General features: G+C 42.3%; 1 protein-coding gene across 1 annotated transcript in view; it reads left to right on the forward strand.

Annotated features, from left to right (window-relative positions):
* The window catches only part of NBAS (NBAS subunit of NRZ tethering complex), a 347509-nt gene that overhangs the window by 167441 nt on the left and 161262 nt on the right, over positions 1–18806 (forward strand). The window contains exons 36-39 of the mRNA XM_074947616.1: positions 1808–1975; positions 3703–3816; positions 5014–5137; positions 18288–18364. Of these exons, the coding sequence (XP_074803717.1) occupies positions 1808–1975; positions 3703–3816; positions 5014–5137; positions 18288–18364 (483 nt within the window). The remainder of the gene's footprint in view (positions 1–1807; positions 1976–3702; positions 3817–5013; positions 5138–18287; positions 18365–18806) is intronic.

An 18806-nucleotide genomic window follows, 5' to 3' on the forward strand; every position in this document is an offset into this window, starting at 1 on the left:
CAGCCATTATTGAGTTTGGATCCAGGTGTCTGCCAAAACATGCGTATGTGTGGGAAGGGTGGGAAATCAGAATAGGCAGAAATCTCACAAGATCTGTTTGCAGCTTGTGAGAATTACTATATTTGGTTAATGTCTCACAAAGCACCAGAATTTCAGAATCCATGAACATACATACAGCTGTCAGTATTGTCACATCAGTGCAGGTAATACAGACCAACAACATCAAATGGAGGAGCTGAGAGAACCCTATTTTGGATAGCTCTGAGATGAAAGATTAAAGTTTTTCACCAGCGAAGGGTGTAAAGACAACAGTCCCCTTCTGAGAATCTGGATGGCTTAGTTGTGCTCTTTGGAAATCCACACAATCCTGGGTTTCTATGTTAAGATTGTTCATAAGATGTTGAAGAAGTTGGCAGCTGATATCAAGTGGAATGCCTAGAGGTCGGTCCTGGGGCCAGTTTTGTTCAATATCTTTATTAATGATCTGGACCATGGGATAGATTGCACCCTCAGCAAGTTCGCGGATGACACTGGGGGGAGAGGTAGATACGCTGGAGGGTAGGGATAGGGTCCAGAGTGACCTAGACAAATTGGAGTATTGGGCCAAAAAACGTTGGATGAGGTTCAAGAAGGACAAGTGCAAAGTCCTGCACTTAGGACGGAAGAATCCTATGCACCGCTACAGGCTGGGGACTGACTGGCTAAGCAGCAGTTCTGCAGAAAAGGACCTGGGGATTACAGTGGATGAGAAGCTGGATATGAGTCAGCAGTGTGCCCTTGTTGCCAAGAAGGCTAATAGCATATTGGGCTGCATTAGTAGGAGCATTGCCAGCAGATTGAGGGAAGTGATTATTTCCCTCTGTTCGTCACTGGTGAGGCCACATCTGGAGTATTGTGTCCAGTTTTGTTCCCTCCCCCCCCGCCCCCCGAAAGGATGTGGACAAATTGGAGAGAGTCCAGTGGAGGGCAATGGAAATGATCAGGGGGCTGGGGCACGTGACTTACGAGGAGAGGCTGAGGGAACTAGGCTTGTTTAGTCTGCAGAAGAGAAGAGTGATATGATAGCAGCTTTCAGCTACCTGAAGGGGAGTTCCAACGAGGATGGAGCTCAGCTGTTCTCAGTGGTGGCAGATGACAGAACAAGAAGCAGTGGTCTCAAGTTGCAGTGGAGGAGCTCTAGGTTGGATATTAGGAAAAACTATTTCACTAGGAGGGTGGTGAAATACTGGAATGGGTTGCCTAGCGAGGTGGTGGAATCTCCATCCTTAGAGGTTTTTAAGGCCTGTCTTGACAAAGCCCTGGCTGGGATAATTTAGTTGGTGTTGGTCCTGCTTTGAGCAGGGGGTTGGACTAGATGACCTCCTGAGGTCTCTTCCAACCTTCATCTTCTATGAATATATGATTCAGTGGCCAGTATGCCCAACCTCCCCTTTTTGATAAACTTCAGTGTATTAACAGAACAGTGGGACTAGTTGAGCAAATAAACACTTTCATAACCTTCAAAAATGTAAATGGCTGGTGTCCACAATATCATGAGATTAGAATTTAATGAGAAAAAGAATGTTCTACTAATCAAAAAATCGGCTATGGGATTAAAAAAGTGCCACATTGTTTGTAACTCTGCTTGTGGTTAGCTTGCTGCTAAATGAGACTGATAATTGAAATAACTCATTAACCAAACTCTTATCAGTATGTCCTGATGCCATTTTGTGTGTGTGTTCTGGGCATTTGGCCTTATTAACTCATGGTGGTGATAATGCTGAGGCTATTTCTAACATTTGTTGTTGTGTGTTGCATAAACTCGCAGGAAGAAGTCAGCATTCCTTCTAGCCAGTCTGCTGACTTCTTGTATTGGACCACCGCTAAAACCATGGAAGTTCTGTCTAATACAACTACAACGACAAAAGCCATGCTGCATGCAGTCAGTGATGGACAATGGTGGAAGAGGTCATTAACTTATCTTCGGCCATTACATGTAAGAAGTCACTAAAATCTCTCCTACTGTCTTTGGTTTCACTAATGGATAACCGTATAGGCCATATTCCTTCACAAGGATCTGCTAGTCCTGCTTCTGGAACCACTGGCAGTCACATTGACATCAAGGGGCCATAGATGACTTTTAATGTTTTCTTATATTTTGTTAATCTTTCTTTTCCAAAATGAATAATACATACTGTTGTGGTGGTGGTTTTTTTAGCGTTAGCTATGTCATCAAAGAAGAGCAAAAGGCCAATACGAGTAAAATGTCAGGGTGTTTGTGGTGGGAGCTATAAGCAGTTGAAGCACCATTAAAGCATAGTGGCGTACTTTCTATTACAATTTAGAAAATCTCTTTACCTTCCTATTCATTTAAGGTCCTATTCTTCACTTTTCCTTCCATATGTATGTTCATTTTTACTAGTCTTTTTTTTTTAATGACGTCTGTGATTCTCTGACTAATTCTGCTAATTTTTCTTTTTGTTTTTAATAATTGATGAATAGATGAAACATGGGTCCTGGTCTTGCAGTTTGTCATATGTAGTTAGCATACTCCTCTATTAAGCCCCATTGACTTCAGTGGAGTTCTGCGCGGGTTCCATGTACGGAGTCCATTGCAGGATCTCCTCCCATCTGAACATATGACTACTTAATAGACTTTAAAGCAAGATTTCATTATTACCAGGTGTCACGCTATCTGGAATGGCTCACGACCATGCGTGCATATCTCAGGGCAAACTGTAAAAACAGGCAGATACCCCAAACTGGTTGTAAAATCTAATTATATAACACAACAAGCCAGTGACAAATGTGAACTCCTGGATTACTGTGCCAGTCTTATGATGGGGACACAAACAGTCCTCTTAGAGTCTCTAGTCTATCTTGCCATCCAGGTAAACTGGACTTTGTGATAAAAGGTCACTTATACCAAAAATCACATTTAGGTTGCTTCCAGTCCAAGAGACTAGTCACTTACCCTAGATCTTACACCAAAGACAACATGGGTAGCCAATTATATAATAAACTAACTAAAGGTTTATTAGCTAAAAAAAAGAAAATGAGAGTTACTGAGAGATTAAAGCAGGTAAAATATATGGACAGGTGAGTCACAGTTTACAATTCCAAATAGTGACAGTGATGTAATAAATTGCTAGTTTCCCAAGTCTTTTCAGGGTACTCAGATTGTGTCTGAGGATCTCTGCTTTGCATCTGGTACACTTCCCTGTTAGAGTCCAAACAGTCCAGAGATGAAGGATCTTTCCTTGAATCCATACTTTATAACTTCTTCTCACAGAAAATAAACTGGAAGTGTCACTACATGGGTGGGCTTTTCCTTTGATGACGGAGAGTGAGGAATGGATTTTGAGTCTTTTACCTCTGATCATCACACACAATGACCACTGGCTTTGAAATTAGCACTTTTCTGTTAAAGTTCTTCATTTGCATTCCATAAGGCTTCTTTCTCGTTTGATGGGTTATTATATACAGGGGTATACACAATGTAAATGTTTGCTACTACATTATAAAGGGATACAGATAAGTAAAAACAATGCATGTAACACCCCATTAGTTTTCATGAAGTTTAAACTCCAGATACACTCTTATGCATTTATCAATCACTTTGATCTATACTAGTACACAAGTGAATTGGCCTGGGGCTCTGACATGAATTGGCACCTGGTCGACAAGTGCCACACCAGGCTTAATTCTGCTTATTCCCTCCAGGGCCAAGAATTTGGAGATGTATTAAAAAGCAGTTCTGGAACCAATGCTGCAGTGGAAAAGCAGAGCTGTCATCCCTTTTATGAATCTCTAATTGTTGCTCCCTGTGTTGCAGAAGTAAGTTTAAGATGCATTAAGAGTTAAAGTACACTTATAGAAGCATTAAAAGAAGACTGTGCACTTTTCTGAGGAGCTCAAAACTATGGGTGACCTTGTAACTCCCCCGCCTCAGCGAGAGAGATGTTTGCTTGTGCTAAACTTGGTGACAACTGCTTCACACCCCACACAAATTTCTCACGATTATGCCAGCCCTTACTTTACCTTGCAGGTAACACTTTGTGCCACCCCAGTTCCCAAGCGCCCTGGAAGAGCGTTCCCAGGTAGCATCCAGCCCCTGTCACTGGAACCTCATAGTAATTGCCAAGTCTGCTGTCTCCAAAGAAACAGTGTACACACCAGCTTGTTTGATTCAACTAAGAATTCATATTTTGCTTACTATTACAGTACAGAGATCTACTTACGATAAAACAAAGAGAAGTTTATTAGCGAAGATAGAGTTTTAACTCATATTGCGTAAAGGTAGTAGAATCAGAATTGATTACAAATAAAACAAAAGTATAACATGCTTTTAAGAGACTAAACATAACTAGCAAGCTACATTTCTTTGGCTAAAGCAGTTCTCACCCTCAAAGCCCTTTTGCAGAGTTCACTGATTCAAATCAGGATCCAGATTTTTCATGAATCACTTCCCTCTGCCACTAGTGTTCCTCAGTTAAATGGATCACCAAGGGTTTCCTTTCCTCCTCCTCATATTCCAGAAATCCTTTGAAATGTATCCCTTTGAAGCATACTCCCGGACAAAATTCTTCTTCCCTACTATTTGTTCTTTTGTGTGCTAATGCCATATTCTCTCTCTCATCCCTGTGTTGACTTAACATGCAAATGAAGTTTGCTTGGTGTTGACTTACACAGTGCGTGCTTTACATCAGAGAGCTAGGCAGACAGGTAAATCAACATTAATTTGTTTTGGAAAAACTTTATCTAGACTGTCTGTTTACATTCACAACGCTTATGATGACCAGTGTCATAGGTTTCATTTGACATATTAAGTCAATAGGAAAAAGCAAGTTAACAGGAGAACTATTAGGTTTTCTATTGCTGCATAAGATCTCTATCTAGAATTAAAAAAAAAAAAAAGAACCAAATTGTATAATTGTATCTAATGTAACGTATTATAAAACATGTTTGTTTTTTTAAAAAGATATTTATCTTTGTCATATTAATGCAAATGTGGTTTGTTTGTTTTTTTGTAAGTCTGAAGTAGCCTATGCTGGATTCCAACACAGTTCTTCAGAAAGTTTTGCAGAAGTATTGCTGAGAACAGGAAAATTAGCAGAAACTAAAAGTGAAGGAGAGGACCTATTTCCAGCTACAGAAGGTACATTGTTTTTTGTGTGATGTGTGTTTTATTTATAATATAATGTGTATGTATATACTGTACATGTTCATGTATTCAGTATAGTGTTCAAAAGTGATATTTTAGTATTTTCTAAAAATTTCATCATGGTTTAATTTCTAACAAAGAAAACATCTATAAAAAGTGGAAAACCCTTGGAGGGTGCAAAAAACTGTTTTTTTTGGGTTTTTTTAGGCTAGTAGGTCAGCAGAGTCTCTGGAAATCTCAAGAGAGTTCTAGATTGACCAATAATCAGGAAGTGTCACTTTTAGAAGGCTCACAGGTGCTTGGCCATTGTGACAGAAATAGCTGCGCACTTCCAGTGGTCCACAGACACAGTTTGAGAAGCAGTGGAGTGCAATAAAATGTCCATCAGATTATCTGCAGATAGGTATGTTCATCTATTGCAATTAGAGTTAATATTCTTTGCCACTTTGCTAAAATGATCTTTGAATTATAGGTTTTCTTTCCACTATTTTATTTAGTGCATAGTTCGTATTTAAAATTCCTGGATTCCCTAGAATTTCTCTTTACCAAAATTAAAATTTATCTAGGGACTATACTGAGAGTGATTCAAAACATACTTAAAAATGTCTTCACTAAAAAAGGACACTTCACCAGGGAAGTAGATTGCATCACAGAACCGGCCACTCAGATACCCCGGGAGAATCTGTTTCAGTACTGAGGGGGGAGAAAACAATGACCACATACCCCTAATTGAAAAGGAGTACTTTTGGCACCTTAGAGACTAACCAATTTATTTGAGCATAAGCTTTTGTGAGCTACAGCAGCTGTAGCTCACAAAAGTTTATGCTCAGATAAATTGGTTAGTCTCTAAGGTGCCACAAGTACTCCTTTTCTTTTTGCGAATACAGACTAACACAGCTGCTACTCTAATACCCCTAATTGGCTTCTACCACCCTACACTGGAACCCCTATGGGTATTATCAAACAATTACAACCCACAAAGGATCACATCCTGAAAAAAAATCTTTCCCGAACCCCCTCTTCTGGCCTTCAAACAAACCTCCGGCCTTGCCAAGCTCATCAGAAGCAATCTCCCCACAGACCAGGACAAACCTACTTAAAGTGGCACCAGACCCTGCCAGAAAAGATGAAAAACCTGCAGACATATCTCCACTGCTACAATGATCGTTACGCCCACAAAACACTTTTCAATATCCATGGATCCTATACATACCTATCCCAACATATGGTGTACCTAATCCAGCGGATCACATGCCCCAACACCCTTAAATACGGGTGAATACCAGTATGGGTGAAGCCCAATAACACCAATATGGGTGAAGCCAGACAATCATTACACCCTTAAATAAACTCTCTCAGAAAAATAAGACAAAAACACCGTGTCACCCGTTGGTGAACACCTTTCACAAAGCGATCACCCCACATCTGACTGCTCAGTCCTCATCCTTAAAGGAGATGTGCACAACACTTTCAAAAGACAAACCTGGGAACTTAAATTCATAAGTGTGCTAGACATTAAAAGCTGTGGACTTAAGAGACACTTGTTTTAAGGCTCATTAAATCAGTTTGTAGCACGCTCTATTACCTGCTAACCCTTAATTGGTGTGCTACAGTATGTGTGAACCCCATATGTTTAACAGTCCTGTCCCAACTTCTGTTTGGCTTAGACACTCTGGTTATCTTCCCCAGACAAAAAGAAGAGTTCTGTGAAGCTCGAAAGCTTGTCCCTTCCCGCATCCTCACCTACCTTGGGTGTGTCATAAAAAGTGAAACATTCTCATGTTAGTACTTCCATTTTTTCTCCTAGCTATGATTATATATCTTTTTCACTTTAGTTGCCTCCTGCCGGTTTAAGAAATGAACTGTTTAAATATTTACATGCTGTTAGTGTCCTTTGAAGGAAGATGTCTGTCTAATGCGTTACTCTGTGGAGAGTTCTGGCATGACAAATTAGTGTATTAGATCACATGAAATGTGAGTAAACTCTCACAATTTAATCATGAGGCTCACAATATTTTCATAAAGCTCTCGCTTCTAGTGATTGAGAAACTCTGCTTTATTTTATTAGGCTTCTAGCCCTTATAGTTCTGGATAAAAGCTTGAAAACGAGGATTCTAAAGGTTAAATTATCAAAAGGCAAATAAGAACCACAATGCAACCGTAACTCTGTCCCTCTCTAGCTGGCAATAGATACTGGGAATAGTTCAATAAAGCTGATGCCATAGTCAGTAGGCATGATGAAGTGCCGTGGGACAGTGTCATTGTTCATGTTGTGTTCCACAAATTTTAATTGCAGCATGTCTCTCCATGCACTCTAGCTGCATTCATTGTGTTAGGTGTAGCTGTATTGGAGGGTGGAGGGACTGGCTGGAGCAAGTTAGAAGAATTGTCACTGTGATATGAGGTGTGAACCTTCAGGAATCAAATATGTTTCATTTCAGTGCCGAGTTCTGTAGGCTGTATCAGTAGGCAGGATTTATGAATTATGTGTCTTACCATGAATCAGTATTAAAACACACATTAAATATAGTAACAACATTTGCTATAAACCTGAGGCCCACCCAACATGCTATACAAACTCCAGGTCCCAGTGGAGGGAGGGGGGCCCTCGGGGCTCTGGCTGCTTGGTGGGGGTGGGGGGAGCTTGGGCATAGGTGCAGTTTGACTTCTATTATGGTGGGGGGGGCAGGGCTTGGCGGGTCCTAGGGAGGGAGCCCCACCTCCACCGCCGACTCACCTCAGGAGGCCACCCAGCCTGTCTGGTTTGGAGGGGGAACGGGGGGGCTGCTTCTCGAGGGCTCTGATGGCCCCAGGTGGCTCTTACCGGCTGCACGAGCAGTCACAGGGGGCTGGGAGCTGAGGAGGAGCTGAAGCCCCAGGCAGCAGCATCAGGAGGAGATGGAAAGAGCAGCCAAGGTAGCAGCCGCCTCTCACTGCCCGGCTCTGGCTTCCCACCTCTTACCTGGCCAGGAACTGGGGTAGGGGAGGAGGTAAGGCTGTGTGTGGAGCTGCCCCTGGGACTGCCTTGCTCTGGTTAAATTTGGAGGGACAATGCCACCCCCCGTATCTCCAACACTCTGCCCATGGGCTTGTGGTTTCTGCCCCGGGGGTGCTGGGGCTTAGGGTTTTGCAGACCTCCTGAAACCAGCCACTGACACCTGGTGTGTTTGAGGACATTATTACAGGATTGTTATTTGAGGAACTATATATGCAGAAACCGACAGACTTCATTGCTGTTCACACCATCTAAACAATGGTTGCAATGACACGGGCCTATCAATTTACCTTGAATTTTAATTTAGAGGATGTCCCCCCTTCTTTCTTGAGAGGGGTAGGGTGCATCTGACATGCTCACAGCCTTTGGCTGCACTCTTCTCCTTTTCCACATGTGGATGGGAGGTAGAGGCTGCTGGTTTGGTGGGTCAGGGCTTTGCATGGCACCCATGATGCTCTGATTAGCCAGTTCAGGTGAGACAGAGGGAATGGATTGGATCCCCTGCCATTCCACTGAAGAATATAAGGCCTCTCTTGGATGTGGACAGTATTCTACACGTGTGTTGCTCCCACACATCTTTGGTTAATTGTAGTGTTACTGGTTCTCCTGGTATGCTATGGGTGTGGCCAGACTGTATTTTTGGCATCCAGAAGTGATTTTTCTGCTAGCCAAGACTGGCCATGTGTCCACACTTTTTTTTTTTTTTTTTTTTTTTTTAAATCTTCCCCATACAAACCTGGAGGTTTGGTGATGTAGTAGAAGATGGGGTATGTAATGGGGCTCAGACTCACCACCGCTGCACCTCCTTCTGGTTGGCCTGGGAATTAGCTCATTCAGCCATGGAGCACCCTCTGCAGGTGGTGTCCCACCCGTTGCTCTGCTCTGCGGTGCTCTCTGGGACCCGCATTGCTCCCTGGCTTGCAGGGTCCTTTTCTGGACAGAGCCCTCTGGCTGTGCCCCACTCGGTTCTCTCCCGTTCCAGGGGTATCCACAAGTTCTCAATTTGTACCTGCCCTCGTGACCAACTGCAGCCCCAGAGTCTAGCCCCTGGCATCAGGGGCAAGCCACAGTCTGTATTGGGCCATGTTCCTCCATGGCCAGGTGTAGTGTAAGGGGGAGAGGGGGCCAGGCCCGCCCGCTACTCTGGATCCTGCCCAGGGACCCTCTGGCGGCAGCCATATCCTGCTCTCCTTCTCTGCCCTCTACTGCTTGCGCTCCCGGGGCCACCTCCCCTTTGGCCCTTGCACCTTCTCGGCCCTTTCTTTCAGGGGCCTGAGCCTGGCAGGTATCAGGCTGGAGCTTTTCCTCTGTTCCCCTGAGCCTGCCCAGTGCTGCTCTATCTAAGGTGCTATCTCTGGGAGCCAGTCTTTTTCCCTTGCTTGTCAGGGAGAGACTCCTGTCTCTTCTGCTTTGCAGCCTTTATATAGGGCCCAGCCTGGCCCTGATTGGCTGCCTTTCTGCCCTTCTCTGATTGACTGGGTTTTGCGCAGCCACTGCAAGGGCTGCTGTTAACCCCTCCTCTGCCAAAGTGGGGCAACTGCCCCACTACAGGTAGAATTAGAAATTTGTTGCAGCTAATGGCCAGTATTGTGCCAGGAGGCTGCTAGTGAAGTCAGCTCCTGAAGCAAGCCTGAGCATAGTCCCAGATCACTGTCATTGATCCCCAGTGGTTTCAGGGCAGGGGATGGCTTCAAGTTCAGATTGATCTTCATTTGCTTGAACATGTAGCCCGTCCATTGTGTTCAGTAGACACTGGATCTGTTTCTAAGTGCATAGTAAACAGTTTAGGTCCTGAGGTTTCCTTAGCGTTTTCAGTAATCACAATGAAAAATGAATTGAAATTTTCCAGATTTTCATAGAAATGCTTTGAGTTCTACACAAACACAGTAATTTTTCCACAGAGAGTTCTGCATAAGAACATAAGACCAGCCACATTGGGTCATACCTATGGTCCATCTAGCCCCATATCCTGTCTTCCGACAATAGCCAATACCAGGTGCTTCAGAACAGGGCAGTCATCGAGTGATCCATCCCCTGTTGTTCACTCCTAGGTTCTTTTGTGAAGTGCAACTTTTTTTCTAGTGAAACTGACAAAAACCAAAGAGCATAATTATATTGACACTTGGACCTTTCTAATGTCTAACAATGTTTGTTAAAATGCAAACTGTTTTATGCATCCAAGAGCTGTTCCAGAAGAAAAGAAAAACACACAAGCAATAATAAAGTTTGGCAAATCCATCAGTGACTCTAATATTTTATAGTCACAAATTCTTTAGTTTCTTCAATTGGGTATTTTGGAACATCAATGCCCAGTGTGCGCTGACAGTGTTATAATTTAATTTATTGGAACGTGGATAGAAAAGTAAAGGCTGCACATAATATGAGTATCTGGCAGTTTTGTGAGCATCACCTAGAATGATGGGTAAATGGCAGCCTCCTTTTAAGATGGTATGAGTTTTCTCAGGACATCTCAGATTGGGTCACAGGACCATAAGCCGTTATTTTTTCCCTCTTTTCATTATTATAGGCTTTGCAGTTTGATGAAGATATGAGTTTTGGCAAAACTCCTTCAGTGATTAGTAATGAAGGCATACAACCAAAATACTTGTCTCCTGAATTTATTTCTTTAGTTTTTGTCAGATATACAGGTTGTGTTTTGGTTTTTTTGGTTTTTTTTTTAAAAGGGAACCCTAAAATCAGACCAGTCATCTTCATTTTGGTATGCAAGTAATAGACTGCAAGTTGTGAATAAATTGAGGAACTGTCTTGTCAAGCTTGAACAAAATAGAAGTATTGCAAATGTTAGGCCTCAAACTTCTGTATGCTTTAAAACGCAAGCCTTGCAAAAACAAAGCTTAAGATTGTGGCTTGTGGTCAGGACGTGCTGCAACCAGATAACAATTTATGCTGACTCCTATGTACTTATCAACCCCAAATTACCCACATTCAAAATCTAATTGGCTACCGAAAATAAATAGCCCTCAATTATACGAAGTACTAACAATTGGACAAAAAAATTAAATACTCATCAATTATACAACTAGGGCAACCACATAAACAATGTGGCCCACCCTGATTGGTTGGTCTGTTCTAAAACACAGCCGTCAGATCAGATAAAAAGAACGAAGGCACGGGACTGTGTGTGTGTGTGTGTGTGTGTTTTCGGTAAACCTGACCCACACCCCCTGAACCGAAGGGATGTGCACTTCGACTGTCTGTACCTGGCCAGTGCGGAAAGCGGCCAACTGAAGGGTAATGTATTTTTGGATGAATGCAGAGTAAGTCTATGGAGTAAAGAAGTCTGGCTGCTTGAGTCGAATTGATCATAGTTGTATCATACTGTAGCATAAAATCAGTAGTAGGTGGCTGATGCATAATACCTTTGCATGTATTAGTGCTTGTCTTTTAAGCAGTCTGAGCAAATGCATGTAGCACTGTTGTTCATCAGCTTTATGTTGCCTTTGAAATACTTTGTCACCAGGAATATAGAGCTGGTGAATAATAGCTTTACTTATAAAAAGAACGGGAGCACTTGTGGCACCTGTGAGACTAACAAATTTATTAGAGCATAAGCTTTCGTGGGCTACAGCCCACTTCATCGGAACATATAGTAAGAAGAAATATATATACATACAGATAAGTTGTCCATAATGAGCAAAAAGCTTACATTTTATAAGAGCTCTGGAGCAAGTTTCAAGGCTTTTACAGCATACTTGGAGAAGAATCTCTCTTTTAAAGGGAAACTATAGGCTTTTTATCCCTGATGACTTCAAATTATTTTGATAACCGGTGTCTTCAGAATTATCAAAAGAGACAGAAGATCCACTTCAGAGAAATTCCACCAAACTGCTCCTTTCAAATGCACTAAAAAACCAACAAATCAGGAAATTTGTTGTCTTATGAAGAACATCACTCAGACATTGCCAGTGGGTGGAAAATGGAAGAGATTTAGTTCCAGTTACTTTCAGATGACCCAGAAAACAGTTATAGCCCAATTCTGTACCTCTGAGCCTCCCCAATCTTTATTGGGTTACAGAAAAATTCACAGTGCAGTGTTTGGGAGCAATCATGTCAGTTTGAAGAGGGCTACTTATTATGTATATTGGACTATGAAGATGCTTAAATTCACATCTGGTGATGATACATCCATGTCATAGAATCATAGAACAACAGAGTTGGAAGGGACCTCTGGCCCATCTAGTCCAACCCCCTGCCCAGAGCAGGACCAATCCCAACTAAATCATCCCAGCCAGGGCTTTGTCAAGCCTGACCTTAAAAACGTCTAAGGAAGGGGATTCCACCACCTCCCTAGGTAACGCAGTCCAGTGTTTCACCACCCTCCTAGTGAAAAAGTGTTTCCTAATATCCAACCTAAACCTCCCCCACTGCAACTTGAGACCATTACTCCTTGTCCTGTCATCTTCTACTACTGAGAATAGTCTAGACCCATCCTCTTTGGATCCACCTTTCAGATAGTTAAAAGCAGCTATCAAATCCCCTCTCATTCTTCTCTTCCGTAGACTAAACAATCCCAGTTCCCTCAGCCTCTCCTCATAAGTCATGTGTTCCAGACCCCTAATCATTTTTGTTGCCCTTCGCTGGACTCTCCAATTTCTCCACATCCTTCTTGTAGTGTGGGGCCCAAAATTGGACACAGTACTCCAGATGAGGCCTGACCAATGTCGAATAGAGGGGAATGATCACGTCCCTCGATCTGCTGGCAGTGCCCCTACTTATACATCCCAAAATGCCATTGGCCTTCTTGGCAACAAGGGCACACTGTTGAGTCATATCCAGCTTCTCGTCCACTGTCACCCGTAGGTCCTTCTCTGCAGAACTGCTGCCTAGCCATTCGGTCCCTAGTCTGTAGCGGTGCATTGGATTCTTCCATCCTAAGTGCAGGACTCTGCCCTTGTCCTTGTTGAACCTCATCAGATTTCTTTTGGCCCAATCCTCCAATTTGTCTAGGTCCCTCTGTATCCTATCCCTACCCTCCAGCGTATCTACCACTCCTCCCAGTTTAGTGTCATCCGCAAACTTGCTGAGGGTGCAATCCACACCATCCTCCAGATCATTAATGAAGATATTAAACAAAACCAGCCCCAGGACCGACCCTTGGGGCACTCCGCTAGATACCAGCTGCCAACTAGACATGGAGCCCTTGATCACTACCCGTTGAGCCCGACAATCTAGCCAACTTTCTACCCACCTTGTAGTGCTTCCATCCAGCCCATACTTCTTTAACTTGCTGACAAGAATACTGTGGGGGACCGTGTCAAAAGCTTTGCTAAAGTCGAGGAATAACATGTCCACTGCTTTCCCTTCATCCACAGAACCAGTTATCTCATCATAGAAGGCAATTAGATTAGTCAGGCATGACTTTCCCTTGGTGAATCCATGCTTACTGTTCCTGATCACTTCCTCTCGTCTAAGTGCTTCAGAATGTATCTCAGATTTCCAGTAAGGGAGCAAATTAGTTTATTCTCAGGAGCTAGTCTAAGATTGCAGAACCAACTCCTTAAGGGTCTAAGAACAACCACATTCCTCACCGCTTTCCAGTCCAAGTTCAAGGCAAGCTTCTTTGACCTTGCTTTCACTAATATAAATCTATAACACAATCTGTATAAAAATATATTGTATACTATAATGTATTTTTTTAAAATCCACATGCAACTTTTCCATTAGGAAAAGGGGAAAAGAAGGAAAAAAACGGTATATGACTGTCACTAGTCATACTGCTTAATGCAGTCTTGGAAAGCACTTGGGCACCGTGCCGATGAGCATGGTACAGGAACCTGAATAGAATAATAGATTGCCTTTTGGCCTTGTCTTGGTGCCATGGTTGTTCACACAATTGCTTGGGAGTACTGAGTGGCTAACTACATAGGAGTATGGTGTTTGTGTACCTGGACAATTGGCTCATTAAGGACAATATTTTGAAAAAGATCCAAAGATTAGTCATGCAGGTTCTGGGTTAATTAGGATTTTCAAGGAAAAAAAAAACAAACAAAACACACAACCTAGAATACCAGCCTCTCTATAGCTAGAAAACATCAATAAAATGTTAACAAATTCCTATGCAAGTTAGCCTTACTATTGTATTTCCTGCCCTGAACATAGGGAACATCACAAATAACCTTAGTTGCAAAAGCAACAACATTCAGATTTTAATAGTAACTATGTTAGGAGCTCTGTTAGATATCTTAACTCAGACAGGATCCAGGACACGTTGAGTCTAGCCAGAGCTAGAAGCTTTTGTCAAAAGCCAAGTTATCAGCATAGATTGTGATGATCACATTTGTAGTCTTGGTACCTGTGGCCTGGTGCCACCTGAGCAACCTCTGTGGTCACGTGGCATCCAAAGACTTGCTTATTGCATCTGGCTGAGGGAGAACATCACAACCACCACAGTTTGATGGAAGTCCAGTGGCAACCTGCAATTATAAATAGTCCTCCAAACTTTTTCATTTTAAATGAAGTAACCACATAAGCAATCCCACTCCCCTGGGATGAGGAGTTCACAAGAAGAGGCTGAAATACACAGGCCCCTTGGTAGGGAGCCCACAGGAGTGGTTCTTGGATCAGGGAGTATCAGAGTGTATCAAATCTCCTTTTAGGCCATGTGTATAATACACGGACGATAGCAGCATAGCTATGGTGCTGTAGCTATGTCAGCATAACCTCGTAGTGTAGACGCAGATGTCGGCGATGCAGAGGTTTTTCCGTCATTGTAGGAACTCCACATCCCGAAGCAGTGGTAACTAGATTGATGGAAGCATTGTTCTGTCAACCGAACTGCAACTACAATGGGTGTTAGCTGGACATAGCTACAGCACTCAGGAGTATGGCTTTTTCACACCCCTGAGAGATGTAGCTATGTTGACCTAAATTGTAAGTTTTGTCAAGGCTGTTAAAAGGGGCAGGGTGCTAAGCATGCAGGGGTTATCGTTATTGTATATTTTGGTGAAATCAAACTCCTGCTCTGCAAATAATAGAGAAAGTAAATGTGGTTTTGGCAGATTAATAATTATTCCTCATTTCAGTGTTTGATCCACGTTTTCTAAAAGTGTGTTTACAAAAGTTTGTACGTGATTCTTGGAACTGAGACTGGTTTTAAAAATTTAATATTTAGGTTGAGTGGGTTGAATATTAGTTTTGAGGAGATTACAAAAATCAAAGCAGATGCTACAGAATTCACGAGAGGCACAATGAGTGGGAAGAAAGTACAAGTACACATAATGTCACTGTGATCTAATGGATTAAGCACTCCACCAGGAGTCAGAAGACCTGGGTTCTGTTTCTGACTCTGCCTCTGGTTTGCTGGGTGACCTTTGGCAAGTCACTGCACCTCTTTGCCTCACTAGTCCATCTGTAAAATGGGGATAATGATACTGACCTCTTTGTAAAGTGCGTTGAGATCTACTGATGGAAACATTATTACATCTTCCCGAAGTGAGCAGTGAACTTAGAAGTAGGATGGCTACATAGAGTAGACAAGATCCTTTGTCCCCTGCATGCCTTATAACCATGAGTTTTCCAGTTTCTCTTAAATGACTGAAGGCAGACTTTTATCCTGCCTGGGGCATAGGTCTACCCTCTCTGCTTTCCCCAGATTTATATTACATGTAAAGACTTACTTTTTAATGGGATTTATTAATTTCATTTTGTCCGGGTTTATTTTTAGCAATTTTTTGAGTTTTATGCAGTGACAGAAAATCAGTGTTTTGGGGGGCTTTTGTAAATGTCTTTTATATATACGGTAATGAATAATGTATAATGAATAATGTATATTGTATGCATTACTCATTGCAGTAGTATATACTCTGAGTAATCTCTTTGTAATGTTTCAAACAGCACTAGGTTAAAGTGCACTAGGGAACGTTTAGTGCACATTTGCAGGATCTGCACAAACCAAATATATGCAACTCTTTACTGTACTTTAGAAATCACACCCCTGTAGTCTGCATGACAGGTCTGGTTAAACAAGCCATTCAGGGACTGCACAAGGGGTGGGGGGCCAAGCAGCGGCGTGGGCTGCCCCAATAATTCGCTGCAGCGCAGAACTTCTCTGTGGTTGGGGCAGGGGCACAGAACATGCCCCTCCAAAAGCAGTGACGTTTAAATTCCTGTGCATGCCCCTGAAGCCCTTAGGTACAAGTAACCATTTGTGGTGCATTTTCTGATGTTTTATTGGTTAAACACTGATTTCTTTTTGTATTGGTATGTTTTATTGGTGTTTATCGTGTAACACCTAAGATCAGAAGTCCTAATTAAATGCTTCCAAAGTAGTGCAAATGGCAGGATGCAGACCTTCATCAATGACATTTCTTGGACATCTTGACTCTTAAATTTTTTCCTCTCAGCCAGTTTAATTTGAAATTTAAATGCCCTGAAAGGGAACCAGCAAATTTGTTTCTTGAGTGTTGAACTCAAGATTTTCCTCAGGCACTCTCCTGTCCCCAGTCATCTGCCTGGCAGGGAAGAAGAAGTGGAAAGCCAAGAGCAGAAAACGTGCTGTGGTCTCAGAGGTAGAGAGGGCTTGGCTTATCCTGAATGGAGACTCTCACAGTTTGTCAGATGAAGTTCGTTCGTAACAATACTTATTGCTCATTCTCCTAGTGTCCTCTAGGATCTCTGTGATTCTTCTCTTCTGATAGGAAAGCACTGGCCAGGAAAATTGTGTCTTATTTGAAAATCAGTACTACATTAGGGGCTAATGTAAAGCCCATTGACTTCAATGGACTTTGGATCACAACCACAATTTCTCTGCAGTCTTTTGGTATCTCATCAGTTGGCAAACAGCTTTCAGAAATAATTGTCAGTGAAACAGTTAGCTAATTTTCTTAATTTTTTAGAATATGTATCATCTGGACCAGCTTCTTTGCTTCTTCTTTATCAATACTTAATTGTACAGGTCTTCCTTTAAAATAACACAATACTATGTTGCTTTTTTATTTAAAGATGAAAAGTTGATTAATAATTGAGATTTTTGTTGTGTGCAGCTTTCAAGTAAATGTGATGCTCTAGCTTCAGGAAACAATGTATTTTACATTATTCCTCTGCTTGGTTTTCTTTGATGCTCATAACTTTATACTACTGCCTTGATTTTACAACCAACAGATTTAGTTGTTGTAAATCAGTGCAGAAAATGTTTCAGCAGTTTGGGATCTGATACTGCAGTATTTCATCTTTGGTTAATGTACAACTTTGGTTAATGTATAAATGCTTTGCCTGGAAGTTAAGGTAAATCAGGATTGCAGTTTAACTGTGACAAAGCTCTGTCCTTGTCTCCGTGGGTCCCGCATTTCCTGGCGGATTTCGCTAGCCTCAGAGGCTCACTGTGACCCTCCACGTAACCCTTCTCTCTCTCGAGACAAGGATTACAGTCTACTCAGCCATTTTCATCATAAGCCAGCGAGGGAGGTGAGGAGAAGCTATCCTCCCTTGCACAGTCTCTGTTGTCTCCCAGTCTCAGTGATTAATCTGGGGGGGAGCCCAAGCCCACCCTCTACTCCAGGCTCCAGCCCAGAGACCCTCATAGTATCAGCTATGGTAGCTGACTTTTTAGAAACATGACACGTACAATTCCCTGGGCTACTTCCCTAAAGCAGCCCCCACTTCCTCAGGCTCTACTTCACCCTTACCTCAGGGCCTCCTTCCTTGTGCTTGATATGGTGTGAACTGCTCAGTCTCCAACAGCACAATTTCCTCCTACAGCTCCTGACCATCCACACCCACCTGACTAAATGGGAGGCTTTTAACTAGTTTCAGCCAGTCCCTGATTGGCTTCAGGTGTCCCAATCAACCTAGTGTTCTCCCTGCCTTCTGGAAAGTTCTTAATTGGCCCCAGGTGTCTTAATTGACCTGAAACAGCTGCCATTTAACTTATCCTGATACCAGGGATTTGTTTAGCCTGGAGCTAATATATCTATCTCCCACTACTTTTCTATAGCCATCTGGCCTTGCCCCGTCACACTACACATTATCTTTTCCTGGATTGCACTGATTAATGTTAAATTAAACATATATAGAATGCTTCAAGCTAGAGTCTAAAAATATGGTTACATGATGAATATTTTACTTGCTAAGTGTAAGGGAAGATGGGTCAGTAATCAAAGCTTTATTTCCCCTCTCCCCCCTGTATTTCAGTTCTGTTACAACTGGCTAGTGATGCTTTACCAAATGATATGACCTTATCTCTTGCCTACCTACTTGCATTACCACAGGTAAGTTTACTTTTATGTGTGTATGCACAAATGTTAGCCTCTCATATATTTGTTCGCTTATAATTTTGGAAACCTGTTCCTTTGGGCTTAAAATTCATATCCTTCATCTCTACAAAATCCAGCTTTGGGCTGATTACATTGAAGAAAATCTGAACAGATATTACTGAACTGTTGTGTCGTGAGTGCTGGTATACATCCTGATATTAAAATTAACTTGTCAAGCCTTTTTGCACAACAATAACTCAAATGCAGCTGACAAATTTGGAAGGTAGCATTTTAATAAAGGGGGATCAGAATTGTATTTAGCTGAGTGATATTTTGCGGTAGCCTCAAGACAGGAGCTAGTGTAATAAAGGTGGTCTTTTGTTACGTATTTTGATGCAGTTATGTCCATTTTTGCTATGTATTAAATCCCTTTTAGGGAGGAGAAAAACACATGTAG

Source organism: Natator depressus, chromosome 3, assembly GCF_965152275.1.
Source record: "Natator depressus isolate rNatDep1 chromosome 3, rNatDep2.hap1, whole genome shotgun sequence".
Taxonomy (NCBI): Eukaryota; Metazoa; Chordata; order Testudines; family Cheloniidae; genus Natator; species Natator depressus.